The following is a 27,016-nucleotide window of genomic DNA, read 5'->3' as shown; positions in this document are numbered from 1 at the left end:
CGTAAGGCCTCCTCAGACAACCATTTTGCATTTCTTCTTCTTGGTCTTTACCTTACATTATCGCAAATCAGTCCTAATTATGTGTATATATATTCTCTCCCTCTTGAGCCTTCCCCCCACCCCCATCCCACTCCTCCAGGTTGTGACAGAGTGCCAGGCGGGGCTCCCTGTGTTATGTAGCAGCTTCCCACTAGTTATCTGTTATGTACACAATAATGTATATATGTGGATGCTATTTTCTAAATTTATCCTAGCCTCTCCTTCCCCTGCTTTGTCCACAAGTCTGTTCTCTACATCTGGGTCTCTATTTCTTCTCTCTAAACAGCTTACTCTGTTGATTTTTAGCTGAGGTCACATTAGTACATTTTGACAGCAGATGGGGAGTAAATTAAGACTTTCACAGAAATCATTTGGCCATATTTATCTTATCACAAGTGTGGTGGGAGGTTCTTCTGCTGGTTTCTCTGGCATGATTGTGTCAGAAGACATCAGCAATACGAAGGCTCTCTGGAAGCATTACAGCACCCTAATGATGTATGGGGTCGCAAAGAGTCGGACACGACTGAATGACTGAACTGAACTGAATGATGTATAGAAAACCTCCCTAATGATGTATGGAAAAGTGTATCTTTCCCTGCATCCACACTAACATTGGATTTAATAATTAATATTTTTTCAGTTTCAGGAATAAAAAACCTCATCTTAATTCTAAACAAAAACAATAGGATCCTTTTGGAAAGAAATTTGCCTGAGCAGATGTCCCTGGGATGTTTTTATAAGGTTCCATTTAGTACAGCATTTCTGGGGCATATTTTATACTAATAGTAATAACTGTTGAAAGCAATAAAATGTTCCTTTTGGATTTGCATGAATAATTTTCCATTCTCAAAATTAAAATTTTAGTAGGAAGTTATAAGCCCTATAATAAGTTATTTATATACTTTGTCATAAGATGTTTCTAATTAAAGATCTTAATTTACATTTTCCTTTATTTGAGTAGGTTATCATTTTGGTGGTTGGGACGTATTCTTGAGTTTTGATTGCCACCAAGCATCTTAAAGAATGAGCATTTCCCTATTGCACACTGCACAGAAAATATTTCTGGAATTTATCTTTAGAATTAAGGACATTAACCATTTGGCCAGAATGTCAGCTCCAAACCATTCCTAATCAGATAGTCAAAAATAAATCTATTTATTGTTTGTTGCTTTCTTTCTTGCCTTTAGGATCCTCAGAGAAGCCACTTTGTCCTAATTGCTGGGGAGCCATTAAAAGAACCAGTTGTCCAGCATGGTAAGCCACAAATGATCACGATTTTCTTGGTTGGTTTTCATTTCTTTGAAAGCAGAGTACATCTATAGTATCACTGGGAAGAATAGCTGGATTTTTGTCCTCTCTCTATCTACAAAGTTGAGGATTTTGTTTCATTTCTCTATTGTCAAAGGAAAACATACACATGGTATTTATTTCTATATTCACGCTCTCTTTCTTTTCAAGAAACATTTCTTGGGTATCCATCATGTGTAGGACATGGAGGTTTGAACCTTGGGGGGACCAAAAACAGTATTTTTTTTTATGTTGTGTCAAGAGAGTTTCAACTTAAAAGATTTTATGGTCTACTGGGGAGTTGAATATCATTTTTATCTTTACCAAAAATAGATTTCTTTGTTTTTCTTTTTGGCTATACCACACAGCTTGTGGGATCTTAGTTCCCAGTGACTGAACCTGGGTCCATGGCAGTGAACGTGCTGAGAGTCCTAACCACTGGACCACCAGGGAATTCCCATAACAGTGATTTCAATATTGTCCTTATAGTTTATTGTCTTATTAGTGAAAAATAGGAATGTCTTAGGAATATTTCTTTGGAAGTTTCTAAAATATTTGAATCAATCTTAGTTAATTGGGGGAAAAAAAAGCAAATATAGGGAATTCCCTGGTGCCAGTGGTTAGCACTCTGCACTTTCACTGCTGAGGACCCGCGTTCAACCCCTGATCAGGGAACTAAAATACCACCATGGCCAAGCCATGCAGCGTGGCAAAAAAAAAAAATAATAATAATAATAAATAAATAAATAAAGACATAAGAAGATGAACAACAAGGGCTTACTGTATAGCACAGGGAACTATATTTAATATTCTATATAGACCATGATGGAAAAGAAAGTAAAAAAGAATATATGTGTGCGTATGTATATGTATCACTGAATCACTTTGCTATATATCAGAAATTAACACAAAATTATAAATAAACTATACTTTAATACAACAAAACAAATAGAGATAATTGTGGTATAGTAGAAATAGGACTGTACTTGGAGGCAGAAAATCTTGAAATAGGTACTCATAATAGTCACTTCAGTTCTTTGTCTTGACTTCTTCAAAATGTTGTTGTTTGATTAAATGAGGAACATCTAAAAGTACCTAGAACTCAATCTATTATTTAGATAAATGCCACAAAGCATAGTGTATATCCACTTACCTAATTATTAAATTTAACATGCATTAAAATCCCATTACATCACCTTGCCTTGGTAACACACAGTGATTTCAGGGAAAAAAAATAAAAACCCAACTGGTCATAACTTTAAAGAAAACTGATTATTTTTAAAATATTCATTTTTGTTCTATTAGTAATTTAAGAGGCAAGCATTTAATTTTACCCCACCTAGCCCATAGCATTTGACCTGGATTTTGCAGGCTTCTGATTTCCACTCCAAAGGTTCATGGTTCTCATTTTCTTTTATCTTGATTGAACAGCCCTAAAATAGTTTGTTTTTCTGGAAGAAGCCTGCAGACAAATTGAGTAGGATCACCATCTTTATTAATAGCAGCTAGAATTTAGGTGGGAATGGTATTGTAAAGTAAAATAAAGTAAAAAAAAAAAAAAAAGAATGTGTGGGATGGAAATCTTTTAAGTTAAGCAATGTCCCCTGCATCAGTGATGAAAACCAAGAATTCAGCTACACTAGGTGACAGGCCAAAGGAGTGGGACCACCTGTAACCACCCTCCATTCACCTCCCATGAATCCTCTCCAGCGCTTGGAACTTGGGGATACTGGGTGTGCTGGCATGCACAAACTTAGATTAACCAAACAACATAGAGATGGCCCCTGAAATCTCAGTTAATGAGAGGCAAAGCATTCTACCTGTTTATTTTCTTTTATTACCTTTTTCAAACCCAGAATATTTCCTTTTACCTGGGCATGTTTAAAGACCATCACAACCATCTCTTGACTATTTGGGAACCAGTACTAGTTGATGAGGAAAACAGAATCCAGAGGGTCCACTTCCTTACATAACAAATACTTGGGTAGCAGTAGCTGCTAAGAGGTTTGTTGGCCGCATAGCTTGATTCACACTCAAGCTGTTCAGTTCCAGCCCCCAGACTTCTGCCTCCCCTGTGCCTGGTTGCCTCTTCTCTGTCCTGTGGCTTCTGTGACAGAAAGTAATTGTTAGTGCTGGAGCTGGGATTTGAACCCTAGTCCCCTAAACCCTTGTCTTGTGCATCTCCACTAGGAAGTTCCTCCATAATGAGAAATTAAGCTCACACCATTTTAATTACAGTAGAGGGAGGGAGTTCAAAGACTTAATCAGAGAAGAGATGAAATGTGTAGGTTAAAAGAGGTTTGATAGGATTATACATAACTAGCAAATAATTTTCTTGTTCATAACCCTTACATGTATTAAAAAACATGCTTTCTGGGGGATATAGTATACAACATGGTGACTATAGTCAATAACACTGTACTGCATATTTGGAAGTTGCTAAGAGAATAGATCGTAAAAGTTCTCATCACAGGAAAAAAATTCTGTTCTTATGTGTGCTAATAGATAATAACTAGACTTATTGTGATCATTTCCCAATGTATGCAAATACCAAATAATTATGTTGTACTGGAAACTTATATAATGCTGTATGTGAGTTATACCTGAATTTCAGAAAAACAAATTAATTTAGTTATATACTATCCCCCCCCCCACCAAAAGGGCTTCCCAATTGGCACTAGTGGTAAAGAACCCGCCTGCTAATGCAGGAGATGTAAGGGATGTGGGTTTGATCCCTGAGTTGGGAAAATCCCCTGGAGGAGGGCATGGCAACCCACTCCAGTATCCTCGCCTGGAGAATCCCATGGACAGAGGAGCCTGGTGAGCTACAGTCCATAGGGTTGTAAGGAGTCGGACATGACTGAGTGACTTAGCATGCACACATTCCCTGTCAACACCCCCCCCAAAAAAAAAAACCAAAAACATGCACTTTCTGGTTTCAGTTTTCTTCTTAAGGATTTGAGATGAGCTTCCTTACCTTGGCTTTGGAGGGCTCAGGCTTCCAGTGATTACCTTGTTTCTCAAAGTATGGTCCTTGAACCAGCAGCATTGGCATCACTGGAGAGATAGAAATGCAGAGTTTCAGACCTCACTCCAGACCTTCTGGTTCAGAATCTGCATTTTAATAAGATTCCCAGGTGATTCACATGCACATTATGATTTGAGAAGCACAGCAGAATACCCCAGAGAAGTGTCAAAATGGAAGCCCAGAAGTGTACTGTTTGTACAGAAAAGGAATTGGGGGAGGAGAGAGGTGCTTCACAAGTCCCATCTCTAGCAAAATTGTGATGTGCAGAAAGTCACTCCTTGGCCCAGTACCTGCTCTCACTTTCTGAGTTCCATTTCCCTTTCTTTCCTGTATCCTTTAAAAAGTTGACTTTTCCAGGATGCCCTCTAGAATTTATTATTTATTTTGCATATGCGGGCTCTCTCATTTTTCCTACCTGGTATAGCCCACACCTCCAGATGAAATTTCTCTCGTGAGCCCCAGAACCCTGTGTCCAGCAATGTACTGAGCACCTCTGCCAGGAAGCTGTCTGATTGTCTTCAGTGCCTTCATGCCAGAATATCCAGAACTGAGCTCCTTGCTCTACCCACAACTTCCTGTGTCTCGTGTCTCAGATATCCTTAAACAGTTCCACCATCAACTCAGCCTCCCAAGCCAGACATCTTCTCTACCCTGATGCCAAAGGTGTCTTCTCCAAACTGCACATCAGATCACAGTGCTGTCTACTTAACTCTTCAGTGATTCCTGATCACCTGTGGAATTATGTCCAAATGTCTTCCGAGAGATCGAGTTCAGAACCCAGAGTGGTCTGGCCTCTTCCTCCTTATCAGATCCTGACCCCTTTGTTCCCTCTTCGAGCCTTCCTTCCAGCACTATGCCCCATCATCACTGCCTCCCGCATGCTAGTCCTGAAAAACGCCTTTGCCCTATGTCTGCCTGTTTGGACATCACTGTGTTTATGAATGCTGTCCTGGGCTCCTCCTCCTCCCCTTTCTGTGTTAATTCTTTGAATTTTCCATACTTTTGTCATTCTGTTTGTCACACTGTTTTGTAATAATTTGGTTTCATATCTGTCTGTGTGATAGATGTGAGGTCCTTGAGGGAGAGCATCTGTCGTTCGGCTTTATGTCTCTAGCTCCCAGCGCCATGTTCATTATTCAATAAGTGCGCAATAAATGCTGGATAGGTAAGTCATTAAATGAATGAATTTAGATGCCTGCTACCTGTTTTCCCTTTCTCTTGCCATCCTGTACCTTGCAGTCTCTCAAAAGGCATATCATCAAAGCATGTGATACTGAATCTTCCTTCTCAAGTGCTAACCAAAGTGAATCTCAAATCTGTGCTGATATTCTAACAGTAATTAAGAAGTTTGACTGTGTTATTCCCTCAAAGTACTAAGTTATGTTTTAATCTGGGTCTCTCAGAGAAAAGCCTCTTAGATGAAGCACTTTATAAAAGCCTCCTGATGAAACGTCTGCATGCTAGGGCAAGAGAGATACTGAATGGACAAATCTGTCAACTGCTTTCATGACACTGCCAATGCCATATAAGAGCTGGCCCTGTTTATCCAACACATGTTGGAGGTGACACAGTCTAAGACAATACCCTTTTGCTCCTACAGTATGTGAAGAGAGGGAAAGAGACAGACATTTTGCCTCTTGGTTGATGAGAAGAGGACTTCTACACCTTTAGCAAAAGCCAAATTCAAACTTAGGGATTAGACAAACTGTGACCCATGGGCCAAATCTGTCCACTACACGTTTTTGTAAATAAAGTTTTATTGGAACACGCCATCACTGGTCACTTGTATATTGTCTCTGACAGCTTTTGTGCTTCAACAGAAGAATTGAGTGGTTGAGACAGACACGATTTGACCCACAAAATCTAAAATATATACTATCTGGCCTAAGTGTACTGACCCTGGAGAATCCAAAATGTGATGTCTTCTTAACTTGAAAATTTTGTAATTTAGTGTCTGTCAGGTGCTACTAATTTTAAGAAATGACTTGGACCCCTCACATAAGGACACAGCCTCATATACTGTGCAGATACCAACACTGTGACAAGATTTGCCAATTTTTAAACATCAGTTCAGTTCTTGATATCAGTCAATTCAATTCTATACAACTGACAACAACAATAAATTTTAAAAGTTCTCTTCGCAAGAAAAAAAATTCTGTAACTATGGATGGTGACAGATGTTAAGTAAACTAATGTAGCAATCATTTCCCAATATATACAAATATCAAATCATTATACTGTACACCTGAAACTAATATAATGTTTGTTGTGTGTCTATTATACTTCCATAAAAAAGATAAAGAGGATAAAGAGAAGTAACAACTACAAAAATAGTTACAATAGAACCAAACCTGAGAATGTTTCAAATAAAAACATTGTCATTGCTGATGACAGCCTGGAGTGGATGAGTGAGCTATAATTGCATTTGTTTATCTGAAGTTTATTCATTATAATCATAAATAATCCTAGTCAAGAAACTTGTACTACAGTCCTCAGGGATCGGGTGCTGTGAAAATAACCTTTTTCAGATATGCCTGAGTTTGTTTCAAATTAAGAAGTACAGAAATACGTACCATTTTCACAGTAGAAAAAAGTGTTCTCATCACCTGGAACTTTCTGAACGTCTCTTTTCTGCTCTAGGTCCGTTTGTGATGAACACAGATGAAGAGATTTCTCAGGCCATTCTTGATTTCAGAAATGCGAAAAACGGCTTTGAAAGAGCCAAAACCTGGAAATCAAAGATCGGAAACTAGTGACAAGCATAAGCGCAGCTCTGACTGCCTTCTAGAATGTTGCCCTTTGTGACATCCACCCATTTAGGGTGTGCAGTTTCCAAGGATGATTTCGCCAGTGTTTGTAAAGAATTCCACACTCAAGTGACAACATGTTTTCTTTTTTTTAAATATAGCACTGCGTGTAAGATATTTCCTGGCCCGAGCAAATAAACCTAATTGTTGCTTCTCTAAAAATCAGTGGTCTTCATTTCAACTAAATTACTAAGCTTCTGTCAAAAAAATTTTTGTATATGTTTACCTTTCCACAGATATGTGCCTATTTTGTCATCTTTGTGCCTGTGTGTTTTTTAGAGCATATTTGATCACTTTCTGTGTGTCTCACTGATATAGGTGTGTGAGCATCTGAGGTCTCTTTCTGAGCAATGCAGTTTCCATGCCTATGTGCTGGGGTTGGTTTCATGTTACAGGTTATCTGCATTAAAGTAACAGCAGTTCTGAGCGCTTCAGTCAGTTTTCAAAACTGCCCCGCTATTGGTAGGGACACGACAGGATTACGGCCAAGACTTCCCTGCTTTTTCTGCCAAAGTCTGTGTCAGATTTAAGACACATGCTCCTGCAAGCTTCCATGAGGGTTGTGAAAAAAGTTTGAATCCACAATTGGGTCCCAGCCTTCTGTAGCTGCAAGCATTGGTGGCCGCACCACCTCCTTATAAAACAACTTGAACCTGGGCATAGGGTGGAAGGATTTTTTATTTTTTTAATTTGCTGGACATGAAATGGATTTAGAGTGCTTTCTCATTTCAAGTAGAAGACATGTCCACTTCCTGATTATTTTTGGAGCATGAGAATATTTACAATTTTTTTCATCTCTCTCCCCCTTCCATAAGATTGCACAGAAACGCACCTTGACTAATTGATTTTGATCACAACTGATTACTTGTTTTTCCCTGTGAACTCTTGGGGTTTTGAACTTTCCTTCTGGAGAATGCCTTTTGAACCAGTTTGCTCTAGCTGCCTGATGTCAACTGCTTGGTAATCAGTGGATACTGAATACAGAATATTCAGAATGTACAGACAGTGGGCAGTGGTGAATATTTTCATGATGTCTTCTCTGCAGTTGGTGCAGGGCTCCAGTTCTGAACGTGGACCAGTGAAGGTAGGTGAGCTCAATTTTTCATGTGATGCAGATGTTTAAGTTGGCTTATACAGAAGATGCTTTCTTTGCCCCCACTATTTTTGAGATAATAGAAAAATGCAGAACACTACTAATAGTGGGTAGGATATGTCCTGTACTTGTTAATGAGTATTCTGTTTCTTTAGCTTATTCAGATTCTTGCCATGAGTTTTAAAAAATGCTTAGGGTAGGAGGCTTTTGGAGATGTAATAGGACATGAATGGACATTCTGGAATCTTTTCAGATAGGAAAGTTTTCCCTCAACTGTATGTGCAGATGGCACAGTAATTTTTTTATTGGAATATAGTTATTTACAATGTTGCATTAATTTCTACTGTACCACAGTGATTTGTCTAAGGAAGCATTGATTTGTTTTTATGACACAGATAACTTTGTGGGCTGTTTATTTTCAGGTCATCTGTGAACAGCAAACGTTCCTTTTTTTAGTTAGTTAGTTAACTTCTGTAAATCAAAAACTGCCATGCTTTCTGCAGACATTTTCTCTCTGGTTTTCCAAATTACCCTTTCTACCATGTGGAAAAATCTTTTTGTGGAAGTCGTTTTGGTCCTTTGCGTTTTGAAATGTGTGTAAAACTCAGCCATAATCGAATGTTAGATTCTATTAGTAAGCATCAAATAGAACCCAATGAATTGAGAGTAATACAAAAAAATTAACTGGGATGTGACTGACTGAGCATGATTTCACCCAGTTTTATGCATTTCACAGTTTATATTGTTGTTCTCAGCTTTTGATTTTGAAAATGGTTAAGATATAATTGCTTTGACCAAAGTGGTGCTCAGTCATTATTGATTTAAGAATCTCTGGCCATGAACAATCAATGTGGACTTGAGGTTTTGTAGCTGTTGTTAGGACGTGCATTTTCAGTAAGGGTGATATCGCCCCCAACAGGGGAAAATTGTCCTTGGGGATGAAAACGTCTTACTCTTATGTATAAAGCACAGATGTACATACAGTAGAGAAAGAGATACACCATATTTCTGGGAAGATTGACCTCTGTGTTAGAGGTAGAGAGCCACCTTGCCAGCAAGCAACACCTTTCCAACTTTCCAAATTCCAAACGGACACGAGAGGGATCACAGTCGTTCAGCTCCACTTCAGTGCCACCAGCCTGGAGTTGGGATCTCAGTGGCAGATTGCAGGTAAACTGGAATCCCATTTTGAGCCTCAGGGACAGGAGATAAAATGAGACTTGTTTGAAGCAAGTAAGGCTTTTCAGGCTGTTCAGCTGTTTTTAAGTCCACAAAACTCAGGAATCCTAGGCCCCACATGGGGTTTTAAAATATTTTCATTTTACTTTGAAACTTCAGTTGCCTCGGTATAAGAGGAGACTGAATAGTTGGAAAGAAGTCACATTCTTTAGGTTGTTCAGCTCTTTTAAACAGCACAGACACAAGTCTTCAGTTGTCCTGGGCACAGTGAGGTTTTAAATGTTTCAGGGACTTCCCTGGTGGTCCGGTGGTTAGGACTCAGTGCTGTCACTGCCAAGGGCCCAAGTTCAATCCCTGCTCAGGGAACTAAGATCCCACAAGCCATGTGACATGGCCAAAAAAAGTTTCAGATTTACTGCCAGCAGTTTTATTGATTGTATTAAACAGTTTATTTATTAGGGCACTGGAAGAAAGCGGTTGAATTTGAATGTGATAGAAAATACATCTTCACACAGGGAACATGCAGTGTTAATGCTTAGTGATACCATTAGCAATTTTTTTCATATATATCCAGATTGCCTTCAAAAAGGGAAGCTCTGTATAGTGAGCTTAGACCCAACACTTAGCTCAATTAAATCTTTCTGATGTGAAGAAAAGACGTGCATACAGTTACACAGAAGTTTGGGCACAGATGTGAGTGGGTGGTGAAGGCTCAGGAGGTACATTGTACTGATTATTATACTTTTTCTTTTCCCCCATAATTTTCTCTTAAGAGAAAAATCCAAGAAGAAATATGTTTCTTAATGTTCTTCTTGTTTAAATCAAAATTTACCATGAAAGCATATTCAGGGTGGTAATAGTTTGGACACTGGAATATGAATGTATTTTGTGCTTGTTGAGATAAAACTATTTCATTTATTCCAAGATGTGTCCAGGGTCCTCCTTGGTGGCCGGTCCATGAGTGTGATCTCTAGCCTTCCTCTCTTCTGACTACCTCTTTTTCTGAAAGGTTGCCCTTCACCCAGTCTTCACTTTCTAGCCTTGAACATTCTGCTGTTTTTTCACCTTAGACTAGCAGTGCCTGTAGTACAGTTAGACGAGTCTGTGAATATTCCTTTTCCTGCAATAACTGTGCAAACGGCTGCCAGTACCCCCGACAGTTGTGCTCACTGCCATTTGAGTATAAGACCTCCAGATTTCATTGGTCTTGCTACTTGTACTTAGCTGTTTGGGGGCAGCAGTGCCTGGAATTTGTGAACTGAGAAAAATCTGCTAGAAAGTCTCAACTCAAATCTACTGTTTAGCTGATAAGTTTTGCAGTCTGAGCATAATATGTTTTCTTCTAGAAATAAGATTAACCCAGTCCCTCTTTCTGACTCACTAGTATAATCAAAGTAACCATCTAGATATGGGATTTACTTCTGTCTGTTCTCTCCAGCTTTTATATATGTTGGGGTAGTCATGTACAGCTGCATAGGGCGTGCAGTGCACAACTCTAGGACCCTCTAGCCACCTGGTCTCATATCTGTATATGATAACCTTGGCTACAGCAGTGTACACTCTCTGGGCTTTTGATTAATAAATATCTGCAACCTCACTGTCCTGTCATTTGCATCCATCTTCTGGCCAGTACTATTTCTAGTATATTTGATGAGCATTTCTTGTCACCAGGAATCTTGGACCCCCCTTAAGTCACTAAGGGAAGCCATCTGCCATAAATCTTTTCAAAGTCACTGAGGCAGACATACCAATAGAAGTGACAAAGGGTTCATTCCGGGTCAGGTTTGGCTAACTCTTTTCTGACAAAATTGGTTTCCTTCTCCCCTGTGCTACCTTCCAGCCCCCTCTTTCATAACCTCACTGGCAGGAGAATATTGTTGAGTGGTAGAGTCATTCAGACTCTGCCTAAGACTGGAACAAGTCCAAGGTCCACAGGAATGTAGGGCACCTCTAACTTCCATGAGAAGCCACATGGCTCGCAAATTTATAACCTTGTGTCACTTGTCTTCCCCTGAAATTATCTCTAGAGGTAAATGAATAACAAAGACTGAGGTGCGCCTTCCATATTTAACTCCAGGAAGCAGACTGGCCCTCACTGGCCTCCGCAGGTCACGCGCAAGGAAGTCCCTTGACTTTGCTGCTAGTCAGATGGCCTTTTGAGCTCATGTCCGGTTTCCTCTCAGGCATAGTCCTTGGCACAAAGGATATTTGAAATGTTTTACATTGATTTCTTCTTCATTTATGACCATATAGGTAAATGTATTGAATTACATGCTTCTGTACACAGAGGTCTTCTTGCCTAGTCAGTCACTTTTAACTGGTGGGGAAACCTTTATATCACTTGAGCCTGTTATTACTATTCAGGATATAGTAAACCCCCTGTATCTTACAGCATGAGTATAGTACTTCCATGTATGACTTATGTTTTTATTTTGAAAAATCTGATTTGGACTTGTGGATTAACATTTAGTATAGACCCTTAAAAGCTCTAGAAAAAAATCACATGAAAGCTGCATGTTGAGTGAATTTGATTAAGGAACCGCTCTTGGGACAAGCTTAAAAGACAGTTTGTGGAATGAAAATGTAGTATTTGGACACGTGCGTGCTTCCTTGTAGAGTGTAACATAGGGTGCTCTGGAACTCCCAGGCACGTTTATGGTAACCACAGTGGCCTAGAGGCACTCAAGAAAGAGGGGCACATGTGGCAGTAACATTGTTTCTGGGCACATTTCTGAGCTCAGCTCTTTCCCACCCCTTGAGATTAGCAGAGATGCTGGGAAACTATCCACAGTTGGGAATATGATTGAGATGAGGTGAGATGAGACATTTGTTCTTTGTGCCATGAAGAAAATCAAGAAGGGGACAGACACAGAGGGATGGGTTGGGGGAGACTTCTCTGATTTCCTTTCATTTGTGTAGACCTCTGGAGGAAGTGAGGGGGCAGTGGTTGTGGTGAGGGAAGGGCGTGGTCTTGCGTGTTTAGGTATCAGCCAGGGGCCAGTGTGGCTGGAGTAGGGAGAGTGGGGGCCAGAACTGCAGCTTCTGAGGTCGGAGAAACAGCCTGGGCATATCACATAGAAAGGATGAGATGGTTGGATGGCCTCACCGACTCAAATGGACATGAGTCTGAACAAGCTCCAGGAGATGGGAAGGCAAGCCTGCTGTGATGCATCCATGGGGTCGTGAAGAGTCAGACGTGACTTAGTGACTGGACAACAACAATCACCCAGAGTGTGGCTGTGTTCCAGTAAAACTTCATGGACACTGAAATTTGAATTGTGTATCATTTCCATGCATCATGAAATAGTCTTCTTATTTGTTGCAATAATTTAAAATTATAGGAAGGAATTCTTAGCTCACAGACCACACAAAAAGAGACTGCAGGCTGGATTTGACCCATAGGTCATAGTTGGCAAAACCTGATCTGTGTCTATCTTCTTCATAGACTGTATCAGGACTTGACATTTTTTATTTGCTTGTGTATAGGGTAGGACACATCACTTCTGGTCACAACCTCTTTGACCCCCTGGCCCCATCCAACAACCAGGGGCCAGAAAGTGCAAGCCTTCCCTGTGCTCAGAAAGCTGGAACTATTTAGTGATTAGTATTCTGACTAACCCACACAACTCTGTTCGATTCTAAGTGTTTTCTGAACATACCACTGAGATGGGAGGTGACTGTGGTTGGACACTGGGGTAGAATCATGGAAGGAAGGAAGACACTTGGGTTTCTTTATGCTGCTCAGGAGGATCCTTTTTCCTGGAAAAGGCAAGCTGTACATTCAGTTCAGTGAACATTTGTGGAATGTCCACCGTGTGCCAGGCACATGACTGGAAATGACATTTTTATAAAATAAAGATGTCTCAGTTATTTGCATGTCTTACCAGCAGCCAAGGAGCTCAACTTGGCCTGTGAGAAGGATAATTTTAGTGCCTGAAACCTTAGGTAATAATGAAAGTTTTAATGAGTCTCTTTCTGTCATTCATTGTCATCTAAATAATTATACCACTCCTATCTTTGAGAAAAGTATTGCTTTCCTAAAATCTAGGTTTGCCTGAAATTATTTCTGGAGAAAGAAAATGACATGTCGAATATTGCGATGGCAGAGATTTTGTTACTTATGGTTCCATTCTACAGGGAGTTGGCAAGAGTGTGATTTTGATTGAAGGAATTCCCTGAGTACATCTGTATAAGAGACCCTCTGAAAAGAACTGTTCATAACTTGCTTCATAACTATCCTGTCGCAGCAAGACTGGAGAACACTGGGCATCTCAGACAATGCAGAGGTTGTAGATGAGGAAGAGGAAAGCCGTGGGTGCTGACATGGGACCACTGCATCTTTAGGAGAAAGAGGAAAATTAAGCATCCTGGGCTGACTGCCAGTTGCATGGCAAGTGAAGTCGCTCAGTCGTTCCCAACTCTTTGCAACCCCATGGATAGTAGCCTGCCCCAAGCTTCTCTGTCCATGGGATTTTCAAGGCAAGGGGCTGGAGTGGATTGCCATTTCCTTCTCCAGGGAATCTTCCCAACCCAGGGATCAAACCCAGGTCTCTCACATTGTAGACAGACACTTTACCATCTGAGCCACAAGGGCTGCCTAATAAAAAGGAAGATGAGGTTTGACATAAAGATCCTCTGTCCACCCAGTGGATTATGTTTTACTTAGGCTGACATACGGCTGTAGGAGTCACAATAATGCAATGTGACCATCCAGTCCAAATTTCAATCGTTCAGAACACTGATAACCAGCATTAATGTGGCTGAGCTGGAAGTCAGGATCAAGGCTGAAACTACAGGTTGAGTATGGGTCTGCCCCACGTAACTCTCATCTGCCTGGATCAGTGGGCCAGAAGGGACACATACTTGCAGTGATGGCAGAAGTGTAGGAGAGCTGTGTATTCACAAATGCATTTCAACACTCTGCTTGCATCATGTCTTATAACATCCTATTGGTCGAAGCAGGTCATGTGGCCCAACGTCAGTGGGGCTGAGAAACATACTCTTCTCTTGGGGGAGACGGGTGGAGGCAGTGAAATTGTTTTTAACAATAATCTAATTCCAATCCCAAAGGAAGGCAATGCCAAAGAATGCTCAGACTACCACACAATTGCACTCATCTCACACACTAGTAAAGTAATACTTAAAATTCTCCAAGCCAGGCTTCAGCAATACATGAACCGTGAACTTCCAGATGTTCAAGCTGGCTTTAGAAAAGGCAGAGGAACCAGAGATCAAATTGCCAACATCTGCTGGATCATGGAAAAAGCAAGAGAGTTCCACAAAAACATCTATTTCTGCTTTATTGACTATGCCAAAGCTGTTGACTGTGTGGATCACAATAAACTGTGGAAAATTCTGAAAGAGATGGGAATACAGACCACCTGACCTGCCTCTTGAGAAACCTATATGCAGGTCAGGAAGCAACAGTTAGAACTGGACATGGAACAACAGCCTTGTTCCAAATAGAAAAAGGAATACATCAAGCCTGTATATTGTAACCCTGCTTATTTAACTTCTATGCAGAGTACATCATGAGAAACGCTGGGCTGGAAGAAGCACAAGCTGGAATAAGATTGCTGAGAGAAATATCAATAACCTCAGATATGCAGATGACACCACCCTTATGGCAGAAAGTGAAGAAGAACTAAAAAGCCTCTTGGTGAAAGTGAAAGGGGAGAGTGAAAAATTTGGCTTAAAGCTCAACATTCAGAAAATGAAGATCATGGCATCCGGTCCCATCACTTCATGGGAAATAGATGGGGAAACAGTGGCTGACTTTAATTTTTGGGGCTCCAAAATCACTGCAGATGGTGATTGCAGCCATGAAATTAAAAGATGCTTACTCCTTGGAAGGAAAGTTATGACCAACCTAGATAGCATATTCAAAAGCTGAGACATTGTTTTGCCAACAAAGGTCCGTCTAGTCAAGGCTATGGTTTTCCCAGTGGTCTGTATGGATGTGAGAGTTGGACTGTAAAGAAAGCTGAGTGCCGAAGAATTGATGCTTTTGAACTGTGGTGTTGGAGAAGACTCTTGAGAGTCCCTTGGACTTCAAGGAGGTCTAATCAGTCCATTCTAAAGGAGATCAGTCCTGGATGTTCTTTGGAAAGACTGATGCTAAAGCTGAAACTCCAGTACTTTGACCACCTCATGCGAAGAGTTGACTCATTGGAAAAGACTCTGATGCTGGGAGGGATTGGGGGCAGGAGGAGAAGGGGACGACAGAGGATGAGATGGCTGGATGGCATCACCGACTTGATGGACATGAGTTTGAGTGAACTCTGGGAGTTGGTGATGGACAGGGAGGCCTGGAATGCTGCAGCCCATGGGGTCGCAAAGAGTCGGACATGACTGAGCGACTGAACTGAACTTTATTACTATAAAGGCTTCACATTGTTTCCTTAGATGTTGGGCCCTTCATCTTTGAGATCAGTGATAAAAAGACTGTAACAGATCTTAGGGCTATAGCTGAGGTTATTCAGAGCATCCTTTTAGAGTTTTGCCACTCAAGCACATCCCACACTAATTTCCCCCCACATGTCCTAAGCATAGATGCATCCAGTCAGAGCAGAGATGTTAGAATGGAGCATGAATTTAAAACATGTAAAGGGAAGCATACGCCCTTTCCTGCATGCTAGACAGTTTGACTGGGGAGAAACCGTCCTGTGATACTCACCAAATTGGAGGATGTAGAGGTCCCAGACACCTTAGCCATCTAGTATCCCCTTAAAATACCCAGACAGCTATGCACAAACACTCGCGCAAATGTACACATACACACATTTATACTTTCTGTGAGTCTGTAGTTCCTTTCCCTAGTCTAAGTTTAATCAAACACCCTGGTTTCTCACATTTATACATTTAAATATAGAACTGCATGAGTCAAAGAACCACCAGTAGCGTGAGGCCCCACCAAAGGGCCATGTTTCTAGATTTCAGAGCAGCAGGACCAGGCCTTCAGCTGGTTCCATCTAAGTCATTACAAGCAAATGTGCATTCTCCTCCCTGCCCTCAGTTGGCATGGCCACACAATTAGGTGTCATCTGTAATGGGGAAGGCTGGACTCTAATGACAAAGCACAAAGGTTTAAGAAGTGGGTGGTTTTTCCTTCACTCATCTGTAAAGACCTATGTAAGCCTGGGTAAATACTTGAAAATTAGCATTTCATCTGAAAATACATCCCAGAAATATTTTTTAAAGATATTTACCCTGCAAAAGCTCTTCTCTTTTAAATTTTTATTTACTATGGTTTGGGTGGCCCTATCTTGCTCTTTTCAAACTCAACTCGAGTTGCTCAGGGAAATCAAGGCCCATGAAACACCTCTGAACCCCAACACAGGACCAGATGCCCCACCCCTGAGAAAGGAAGGGAAGGCAGTGAATGTTAGCACGTGCCTCCTCTGCATCTGACCCTTTCCTACTTATGGCCCTCAGTAATCTCCACATCAGTGATATGAAAAGCTTTGCATTCTGAAATGAGGAAACCATGACTTAAGGAAATTCAATAATTCGCCCTCAGTCAAATAGCTAAAAAGGAACAGTGCCTGGATTCAAACCCAGCTTACTTTATGTTTTTAAAGTTATTCTATGGCAAAGATGATCATTTTTCCCATTTGATGTGCTGTTCTGTGAATTTTAACACAGATTTCTGTGACCACCACCATAATCAAGATACAGAAAAAATTCCTTTATGCTACTCTTCAATCTATGCCCCAATCAGCAATACTGCAGAAGCTGAATTCAAATGGTTCTGTGAAGACCCACAAGACCTTCTAGAACCAACACCAAAAAAGATGATCTTTTCTTCATAGGGGACTGGAATGCAAAGGTAAGGAGTCAAGAGATACCTGGAGTAAAAGGCAAGTTTGGCCTTGGAGTGCAAAATCAAGCAGGGCAAAAGCTAATAGAGTTTGCCAAGAGAACACACTGGTTATAGCAAACACCCTCTTCCAACAACACAAGAGATGACTCTGCACATGGATATCACCAGGTGGTCAATAACAAAATGAGATTGATTATATTCTTTGCAGCCAAAGATGGAGAAACTCTACACAGTCAGCAAAAACAAGACCAGGAGCTGACTGTGGCTCAGATCATCAGCTCCTTATTGCAAAATTCAGGCTTAAACTGAAGAAAGTATGGAAAACCACTGGCCATTCAGGTATGACCTAAATCAGATCCCTTATGATTATATAGTAGGGGTGATGAATAGATTCAAGGGATTAGATCTGGTAGACAGAATGCCTGAAGAACTGTGAATGGAAGTTCATAACATTGTACAGGAGGCAAGTGACCAAAACCATCCCAAAGAAAAAGAAATGCAAGGCAGCAAAGTAGTTGTCTGAGGAGACTTTACACATAGCTGAGAAAAGAACAGAAACAAAAGGCAAAGGAGAAAGGGAAATATATACCCAACTGAATGCAGGGTTCCAGAGAATAGCAAGGAAAGATAAGAAAGCCTTCTTAAGTGAACAATGCAAAGAAATAGAGGAAGACTATAATGGGGAAGACTAGAGATCTCTTCAAGAAAATTGGAGATACCAAGGGAACATTTCGTGCAAAGATGGGCTCCATAAAGGACAGAAATGGCAAGGATCTAACAGAAGCAGAAGAGATTAAGAGATGGCAAGAATACACAGTAGAACTATACAAAAAAGATCTTATGACCTGGATAACCAAAATGGTGTGGTCACTCACCTAGAGGCAGATATCCTGGAGTGTGAAATCAAGTGGGTCGTAGGAAGCATAACTACAAACAAAGCTAGTGGAGGTGATGGAATTCCAGCTGAGCTATTTGAAATACTAAAGGATGATGTTGTTAAAGTGCTGCACTCAATATACCAGCAAATTTGGAAAAGTCAGCAGTGGCCATAGGACTGGAAAAGGTCACGTTTCATTCCAATCCCAGAGAAAGGCAATACCAAGTAATGTTCAGTTCAGGGCAGTGCAGTCACTCAGTCGTGTCCAACTCTTTGCGACCCCATGAACCGCAGCACGCCAGGCCTCCCTGTCCATCACCAACTCCCGGAGTCCACCAAACTGATGTCCATCGAGTTGGTGATGCCATCCAACCATCTCATCGTCTGTCGTCCCCTTCTCCTCCTGCCCTCAATCTTTCCCAGCATCAGAGTCTTTTCCAATGAGTCAGCTCTTTGCATCAGGTGGCCAAAGTATTGGAGTTTCAGCTTCAACATCAGTCCTTCCAATGAACACTGGGACTGATCTCCTTTAGGATGGACTGATTTGAACTCCTTGCAGTCCAAGGGACTCTCAAGAGTCTTCTCCAACACCACAGTTCAAAAGCATCAATTCTTTGGTGCTCAGCTTTCTTTATAGTCCAACTATCATCCATACATGACCACTGGAGAAACCATAGCCTTGACTAGATGGACCTTTGTTGACAAAGTAATGTCTCTGCTTTTTAATATGCTATCAAGGTTGGTCATAACTTTCCTTCCAAGGAGTAAGTGTCTTTTAATTTCATGGCTGCAATCACCATCTGCAGTGATTTTGGAGCCCCCAGAAATAAAGTCAGCCACTGTTTCCACTGTTCCCCCATCTATTTCCCATGAAGTGATGGGACCGGATGCCATGATCTTAGTTTTCTGAATGTTGAGACTTAAGCCAACTTTTTCACTCTCTTCTTTCAGTTTCATCAGGAGGCTCTTTAGTTCTTCTTCACTTTCTGCCATAAGGATGGTGTCATCTGCATATCTGAGGTTATTGATATTTCTCCCGGCAATCTTGATTCCAGCTTGTGCTTCTTCCAGCCCAGCATTTCTCATGATGTACTCTGCATAGAAGTTAAATAAGCAGGGTGACAATATACAGCCTTGACGTACTCCTTTTCCTATTTGGAACCAGTCTGTTGTTCCATGTCCAGTTCTAACTGTTGCTTCCTGACCTGCATACAGAGTTCTCAAGAGGCAGGTCAGGTGGTCTGTATTCCCATCTCTTTCAGAATTTTCCACAGTTTATTGTGATCCACACAGTCAACAGCTTTGGCATAGTCAATAAAGCAGAAATGGATGTTTTTCTGGAACTCTCTTGCTTTTTCCATGATCCAGCAGATGTTGGCAATTTGATCTCGTTCCTCTGCCTTTTCTAAAGCCAGCTTGAACATCTGGAAGTTCATGGTTCATGTATTGCTGAAGCCTGGCTTGGAGAATTTTAAGTATTACTTTACTAGTGTGTGAGATGAGTGCAATTGTGTGGTAGTCTGAGCATTCTTTGGCATTGCCTTTCTTTGGGATTGGAATGAAAACTGACTTTTTCCAGTCCTGTGGCCACTGCTGAGTTTTCCAAATTTGCTGGCATATTGAGTGCAGCACTTTCACAGCATCATCTTTCAGAATTTGAAATAGCTCCACTGGAATTCCATCACCTCTACTAGCTTTGTTTGTAGTGATGATTCCTAAGGCCCACTTGACTTCACAATTCAGGATGTCTGGCTCTAGGTGAGTGATCACACCATCATAATTATCTGGGTCGTGAAGATCTTTTTTGTACAGATCTGTGTATTCTTGCCACCTCTTTTTAATATCTTCTGCTTCTGTAATGTTCAAACTACCACATAATTGCACTCATGTTACATGCTAACAAAGTAATACTCAAAATTCACCAAGCTAGGTCTCAACGTTATGTGAAATGAGAACTTCCAGATGTCAATCTGGATCTAGAAAAGGCAGCGGAACCAGAATTCAAATTGCCAACATCCGTTGGATCATAGAAAAAGCAAAGGAATTCCAGAAAAACATCTACTTCTGCTTTATTGACTACATTAAAGCCTTTGACTGTGTGTATCACAACAAACTGTGGAAACTTGGTAAAAAGATAGGAATACCAGACCACCTGACCTGCCTCCTGAGAAACCTGCATGCAGGTCAAGATGCAACAGTTAGAACTGGACATGGAACAATGGACTGGTTCAAAATTTGGAAAGAAGTATGTCAAGGCTATATATTGTCACCCTGCTTATTTAACTTTTATACAGAGTATATCATGCTAAATTCCAGGCTGGGTGAATCACAAGCTGAATCAAGATTGTTGGGAGAAATATCAACAACTTCAGATATGCGGATGATACCACTCAAATGGCAGAAAGAGAAGAGGAACTAAAGAGCCTCTTGATGATGGTGAAAGAGTAGAGTGAAAAATCTGGCTTAAAACTCAACATTCAAAAAACTAAGATCATGGCATGCAGTCCCATCTCTTCATGGCAAATAGATGGGGAAAAGTGGAAACAGTGACAGATTTTATTTTCTTGGCCTCCAAAATCATTCCAGATGGTGACTGAAGCCACAAAATTAAAAGATGCTTGCTCCTTGGAAGGAAAACTATGATGAACCTGGACAGCATATTAAATGGCAGAAACATCACTTTGCCTACAGAAGTCTGTATAGTCAAAGTTATTGGTTTTTCCAGTAGTCATGTATGGATGTGAGAGTTGGATCATAAAGAAGGCTGAGCACCAAAGAATTGGCTTTTGAACTATAGTGTTGGAGAAGACTCTTGAGAGTCTGTTGGACTACAAGGAGATCAAACCAGTCAATCCTAAAGAAAATCAACCGTCCTTCATTGGAAGGACTGATGCTAAAGCTGAAGCTCCAGTACTTTGGCCATCTGATGCAAAGAGCCAACTCATTATGAAAAGACCCTGATGCTGGGAAAGATTGAAGGCAGGAGGAGAAGGGGACGACAGAAGATGAGATGATTGGATGGCATCACCAACTCGATGGACAAGAGTTTGAGCAAATTCTGGGAAATAGTGAAGGACAGGGAATCCACGGGGTTGCAAAGAGTTGGACATAAGTTAGTGACTGAACAACAACAACCCTTTCATAATCATACTCCTCCCAGCCTCTGGCAACCTCTGCTCTGTTCTCCATCACTATCATCCTGGATTTTTGAGAATGTTATTAATGGAATCATACCATCAGTAACCTTTTCAGACTTGCTTCTTTCACTCCTAATGCCTTTGAGATCCATCCAAGTTGCTGTACATACCAGCCATTCATTCCTTTTTACGGCCAAGTCATATTCCATAGGATGGGTGTAGCACAGTTTGCCTAAGCAACTGTTCACATACTGAATGACATCCTGGTTGTTTCCAAGTTTTTTTAGCTCTTTCAAGGAAAGCTAGTATAAACATTCATGTCAAGGTTTTTGGGTGAATCTACATTCTTGCTTCTCAAGGGTAAATTCCCAGGAGTGGGACTGCTGGGTCATATGGCAGCTGTCTGTTGAACTTTGTAAGAAACTGCCAGCATGTTTTGCAGACTGCTCTGCCACTCAAAGCCAATTTTAAGCCATTCTCATCCATTGCCCTCCCCTCTCCAGTCAGCCATCTGTCCAGACCACAGAGTGGTTTCCAGTATCAGGCAAAGCTTCCTTTTAGGGGATGCAGTGTCCACTTGAGAGCTACAGGAGGCAAAGGCACACAACTTCAGTTTGGCCTCCTGAGTCTAACATGGCCTGGGTGGGTTCCTTGACAGGCTAGGGGAGTGAGAAAAGGGAAGAGGTGTTGGGGAACAGTATCTGTGGACAGCTGGGAACATGATGGTGTAACTTGGACCCCAAATCAGAGAAAAGTTGGTGGTTTGGGCTAAGCCTTAAACATCAAGCTAAAGATGAAATGCTTTTCCAGTCAAACAGAAGTTTGCTGAGAGGTGAAAGGAGCATGGAATTATTTGTCTTGCAACAGGATCCACCTCCCTAAACCCACTGCAAAGGGAAATAAATAGCTAACAGTGGTTCCCTTAACTCCAGAGACCAATAGGCAGAGGACTAGTTCCCCAGGCAACACTTATAAATCCCAAAGCAAATCCAGGTAAAGTCACGTGAAATGTGTTCCCTCCACAGTGCACTCTGAAGCTTGTGGATCTTGTGGATCTTCCAAATATACAAATTCTCTCTACCCCACCCCTGTATCACTAAACTTCCTGAAGACAAGCTGCCAATACAGTTTGACAAAGTAGCATCATCAGTTTTGAAAAGACTTAGAAACACAGACCCACAGTTCCTGAGAGATCCAGTGGGGAATATTGCAAAGTTGGTCTCCTTTTTCATACCTAGAACAGGAGGATTCTTAAGAGCATGGGACCCAAGAACAACTTTTGGCAACAGTTGGGCTCTGACAGCTCAGAGCCAGGAATGGAACTCAGCCGTGTACTCCCAGGCCATGCCCATTCCTCTTGGCAATGTATTTATATTCTAATTTTTATTTTCCTTCAAATAGTTTCTAGACTACCATGTGGAAGGATTAGAATTTACTATTCCCTGGTAAATTCCAGTAAGTTAAAGCAATGCTGTGTCATGCTAAGTCATTTCAGTCGTGTCCGACTCTGCAACCCTATTGGCTGTAGCCCATCAAGCTCCTCTGTTCATGGGATTCTCCAGGCCAGAATACTGGAGTGGGTAGCCATTCCATTGTCCAGAGGATCTTTCTGACCCAGGGATCCAACCTGTGTCTCTTAGGTCTCCTGGATTGGCAGGTGAGTTCTTTACCACTAATGCCACCTGAGAAGCCCTAAAGCAGTACCTGTTACTTTTAATTCTGTTCTGGAGATAGGTTGTCTTGGCTCCTTGGGGACTGTAGCAATTTTTTCCCCTGTCATCTAGAATGGTCTCATATAAGACAGCTGATACCCTTGTTTTAGCCTGGGAAACAGTTTTGTTGGTCTTCCATCTTGAAAAAGTCATTCAGATTGGGAAGTGGGCCACAAACAATCCAGTGACTTGAGTTAAAAAAAAAAGGCTTAGAAAATCCAGTTCAGCAAGATATTCATCCCAATGTTTTGAAGCCAAGGTATAACTCAAAGGAGTTTAAAGAATAAGACTATTTCTCAGCATACATCTACCATTTATCCCTTACTCGGTGAACTTGTACAGAGCTCAGGCACTCATGCAGGCCTTTAAGCCAGCATGCACCATCCCCGAAATGAGTATTTCTCCTACAAATCACTTGGGAAGATTTCTTAAAGAAACTTTATTTTAAAATAATTATTAAAAGTTGCAAAGGTAACCTGGAGGATAGCCTGTGTATCTTTCACCCAGCTTCCTGTAAGACTAGCAACTGGTAGGGAAGTTTTAAAAAAATCCTCATGGCAAAGAGCTAACACCTATCCTACTCAAACTCTTCCAGAAAATTGCAGAGGAAAGTAAACTTCCAAACTCATTCTATGAGGCCACCATTACCCTAATACCAAAACCATACAAAGATGCCACAAAAAAAGAAAACTACAGGCCAATATCACTGATAAGCATAGATGCAAAAATCCTTAACAAAATTCTAGCAAACAGAATCCAACAACATATTAAAAGGATCATACATTATCACCAAGTGGGCTTTATCCCAGGGATGCAAGGATTCTTCACTATTCACAAATCAATCAATGTGATACACCACATTAACAAATTGAATGATAAAAACCATATGATTATCTCATAGATTCAGAGAAAGCCTTTGACAAAATTCAACATCCACTTATGATAAAAGCCCTCCAGAAAGCAGGAATAGAAGGAACATACCTCAACATAATAAAAGCCATATATGATAAACCCACAGCAAACATTATCCTCAATGGTGAAAAACTGAAAGCATTTCCCCTGAAATCAGGAACAATCCAAGGGTGCCCACTCTCACCACTACTATTCAACATAGTTTTGGAAGTTTTAGCCACATCAATCAGAGAAGAAGAAGGGAAAAAAAAAAAAAAAAGGAATCCAGATTGGAAAAGAAGAAGTAAAACTCTCACTGTTTGCAGATGACATGATCCTCTACATAGAAAACCCTAAAGACTCCACCAGAAAATTACTAGAGCTGATCAGTGAATATAGTAAAGTTGCAGGATATAAAATTAACATACTGAAATCGCTTGCATTCCTATACACTAACAATGAGAAAACAGAAAGAGAAATTAAGGAAACAATTCCATTCACCATTGCAATGAAAAGAATAAAATACTTAGAAATAAAGCTACCTAAAGAAACAAAAGACCTATATATAGAAAACTATAAAACACTGATGAAAGAAATCAAAGATGACACAAATAGATGGAGAAATATACCATGTTCATGGATAAGAAGAATCAATATTGTGAAAATGAGTATACTACCCAAAGCAATCTACCAACAGTATTTTTCAGAGAACTAGAGCAAATAATTTCACAATTTGTAAGGACATACAAAAAAACCTCAAATAGTCAAAGCAATTTTGAGAAAGAAGAATGAAACTGGAGGAATCAACCTGCCTGACTTCAGACTATACTACAAAGCTACAGTCATCAAGACAGTATGGTACTGGCACAAAGACAGAAATATAGATCAATGGAATAAAATAGAAACCACAGAGGTAAATCCACGCACCTATCTTTGACAAAGGAGGCAAGAATATACAATGGAGAAAAGACAATCTCTTTAATAAGTGGTGCTGGGAAAACTGGTCAAGAATGAAAGAATGAGAAATGAATGAAACTAGAATGAAACTAGAACACTTTCTAACACCATACACAAAAATAAACTCAAAATGGACTAAAGATCTAAACATAAGATCAGAAACTATAAAACTCCTAGAGGAAAACATAGGCAAAACACTCTCTGACATAAATCATAGCAGGATCCTCTATGATCCACCTCCCAGAGTAATGGAAACAGAAGCAAAAATAAACAAATGGGACCTAATTAAACTTGAAAGCTTTTGCACAATGAAGGAAACTATAAGCAAGGTGAAAAGACAGCCTTCAGAATGGGAGAAAATAATAGGAAATGAAGCAACTAACAAAGAATTAGTCTCAAAAGTATACAAGCAGCTCCTGAAGCTCAATTCCAGAAAAATAAATGACCCAATCAAAAAAATGGCCAAAGAACTAAACAGACATTTCTCCAAAGAAGACATATAGATGGCTAACAAATACATGAAAAGATGCTCAACATCACTCATTATCAGAGAAATGCAAATCAGAACCACAATGAGGTACCATCTCATGCCAGTCAGAATGGCTGCTATTAAAAAGTCTATAAACAATAAATGTTGGAGAGGGTGTGGAGAAAATGCAAAGTAGTACAGCCACTATGGAGAACAGTGTGGAGATTCCTTAAAAAACTGGAAATAGAAGTGCCATATGACCCAGCAATCCCACAGCTGGGCATTCACACCAAGGAAACCAGAATTGAAAGAGACACGTGTACCTCAGTGTTCATCGCAGCACTGTTTAAAATAGCCAGGACATGGAGGCAACCTAGATGTCCATCAGCAGATGAATGGAAGAAAGCTGTGGTACATATACACAGTGGAATATTACTCAGCCATTAAAAAGAATGCATTTGAATCAGTTCTAATGAGGTGGATGAAACTGGAGCCTATTATACAAAGTGAAGTAAGTCAGAAAGAAAAATACCAATACAGTATACTAACACATATATATGGAATTTAGAAAGATGGTAATGATGACCCTATATGTGAGGCAGCAAAAAAGAGATACAGATGTAAAGAACAGTCTTTTAGACTCTGTGGGAGAAGGCAAGGGTGTGACGATTTGAGAGAATAGCACTGAAACATGTATATTATCATATGTGAAACAGATCGCCAGTCCAGGTTTGATGCATGAGACAGGGTGCTCGGGGCTGGTGCACTGGGATGACCCAGAGGGATGGGATGGGGAGGGAGGGGGAGTAGGGTTCAGGATGGGGTACACCCATGGCTGATTCATGTCAATGTATGGCAAAAACCACAACAATATTGTAAAGTAATTAGCTTCCAATTAAAATAAATAAATAAATTTTAAAAAATTAATCCAAGGAGGGAGGTGAATCCACACTCTACAAATGTACTGGAATGTATGGCAAGTCAATAAAGCCTAGGCTGGACCAAAAAAATAAAAATAAAAAATCCTTATGGCAAAGCTGTAACCTAGACCCATAAAATAAGAATTTCTGAGGATGGGATCCAAGCATCGGTGTTTTTCTGTGAGGTTTCTTCACAGGTAGGTTCAAGGTGAAGCTGATTGAGGACCTGTGCTACAAACACTTCTCAAAGTGTGGCCAACCAACCAACCACAGGCACCTGGGCACTTGTTAGAAATGCACCATTCTAAGTCTCCCTCCAAACTTACTGCCTCAGAACCTGTATTCTGACAAGATTGCTAGTGACTGGTAAGCACAGGAAGTTTTGAGAAGCATTGCTCTATACAGAAGATGAAACAGATCACACAAACATGGGCCTGATCACAATATTCGTCCAGTGTGTGTGTATTTGTTACTCATAAATTTCTTCATCAGCTATGCATTAAGTACTTACTTAAAAAGATGAACCTGACCACATATTCTACCCTCAAGGAGATCATAGTCTAATAAGGGAAATATAATATCCTCATTAAAAATACAGTCTAAGTTAGGGATAGCATAGAAAGCTTGATGGAAAAAGTGGCAGGTGATTTGGACCTGGAAGGAGGATACTCCAAGGAAGAGCCTTGAAAAATAAGTGATGCAGTTCAAAGAAGTCAGTAATGTCAGGGTTAAGCTTTCTGTAGCATTTCTATTTATTCATACATTTAATGAATATTTAGCTCTTACTATTTTTTCTTT

The 27,016-nt window shown here is 40.5% G+C and overlaps 2 protein-coding genes and 1 long non-coding RNA gene across 8 annotated transcripts in view; 2 read left to right on the top strand and 1 right to left on the bottom strand.

The window, feature by feature from the left end:
- The window catches only part of PIR (pirin), a 98,428-nt gene extending 91,105 nt beyond the window's left edge, over positions 1-7,323 (top strand). For 5 of the 6 annotated variants that reach the window (XM_004021931.5, XM_042242291.1, XM_042242290.1 and 2 more), the window contains 2 exons: positions 1,227-1,293; positions 6,995-7,323. In XM_004021931.5, the coding sequence (XP_004021980.1) occupies positions 1,227-1,293; positions 6,995-7,107 (180 nt within the window). In that variant the 3' untranslated portion in view covers positions 7,108-7,323. Of the gene's footprint in view, positions 1-1,226; positions 1,294-5,418; positions 5,520-6,994 lie in introns of all 6 variants that reach the window. The other variant, XR_009598908.1, reaches the window with a different exon arrangement.
- LOC132658835 (uncharacterized) lies at positions 2,186-7,036 on the bottom strand. Its single transcript, XR_009598909.1, has 3 exons — positions 6,928-7,036; positions 4,304-4,383; positions 2,186-3,433 (listed from the first exon to the last, which is right to left on the bottom strand). It is a non-coding gene; the product is annotated as an uncharacterized LOC132658835 (long non-coding RNA).
- A 368-nt stretch (positions 7,324-7,691) lies between the features above and the next one.
- The window catches only part of VEGFD (vascular endothelial growth factor D), a 42,024-nt gene continuing 22,699 nt past the window's right edge, over positions 7,692-27,016 (top strand). Inside the window, exon 1 of the mRNA XM_004021929.6 lies at positions 7,692-8,245. Within this exon, the coding sequence (XP_004021978.1) occupies positions 8,156-8,245 (90 nt within the window). The 5' untranslated portion in view covers positions 7,692-8,155. The remainder of the gene's footprint in view (positions 8,246-27,016) is intronic.

This window comes from Ovis aries, chromosome X, assembly GCF_016772045.2.
Source record: "Ovis aries strain OAR_USU_Benz2616 breed Rambouillet chromosome X, ARS-UI_Ramb_v3.0, whole genome shotgun sequence".
Classification (NCBI taxonomy): Eukaryota; Metazoa; Chordata; class Mammalia; order Artiodactyla; family Bovidae; genus Ovis; species Ovis aries.
Note: the sequence above shows the minus strand (reverse complement) of the source record. Positions and strands in the feature narration are given on the sequence as shown.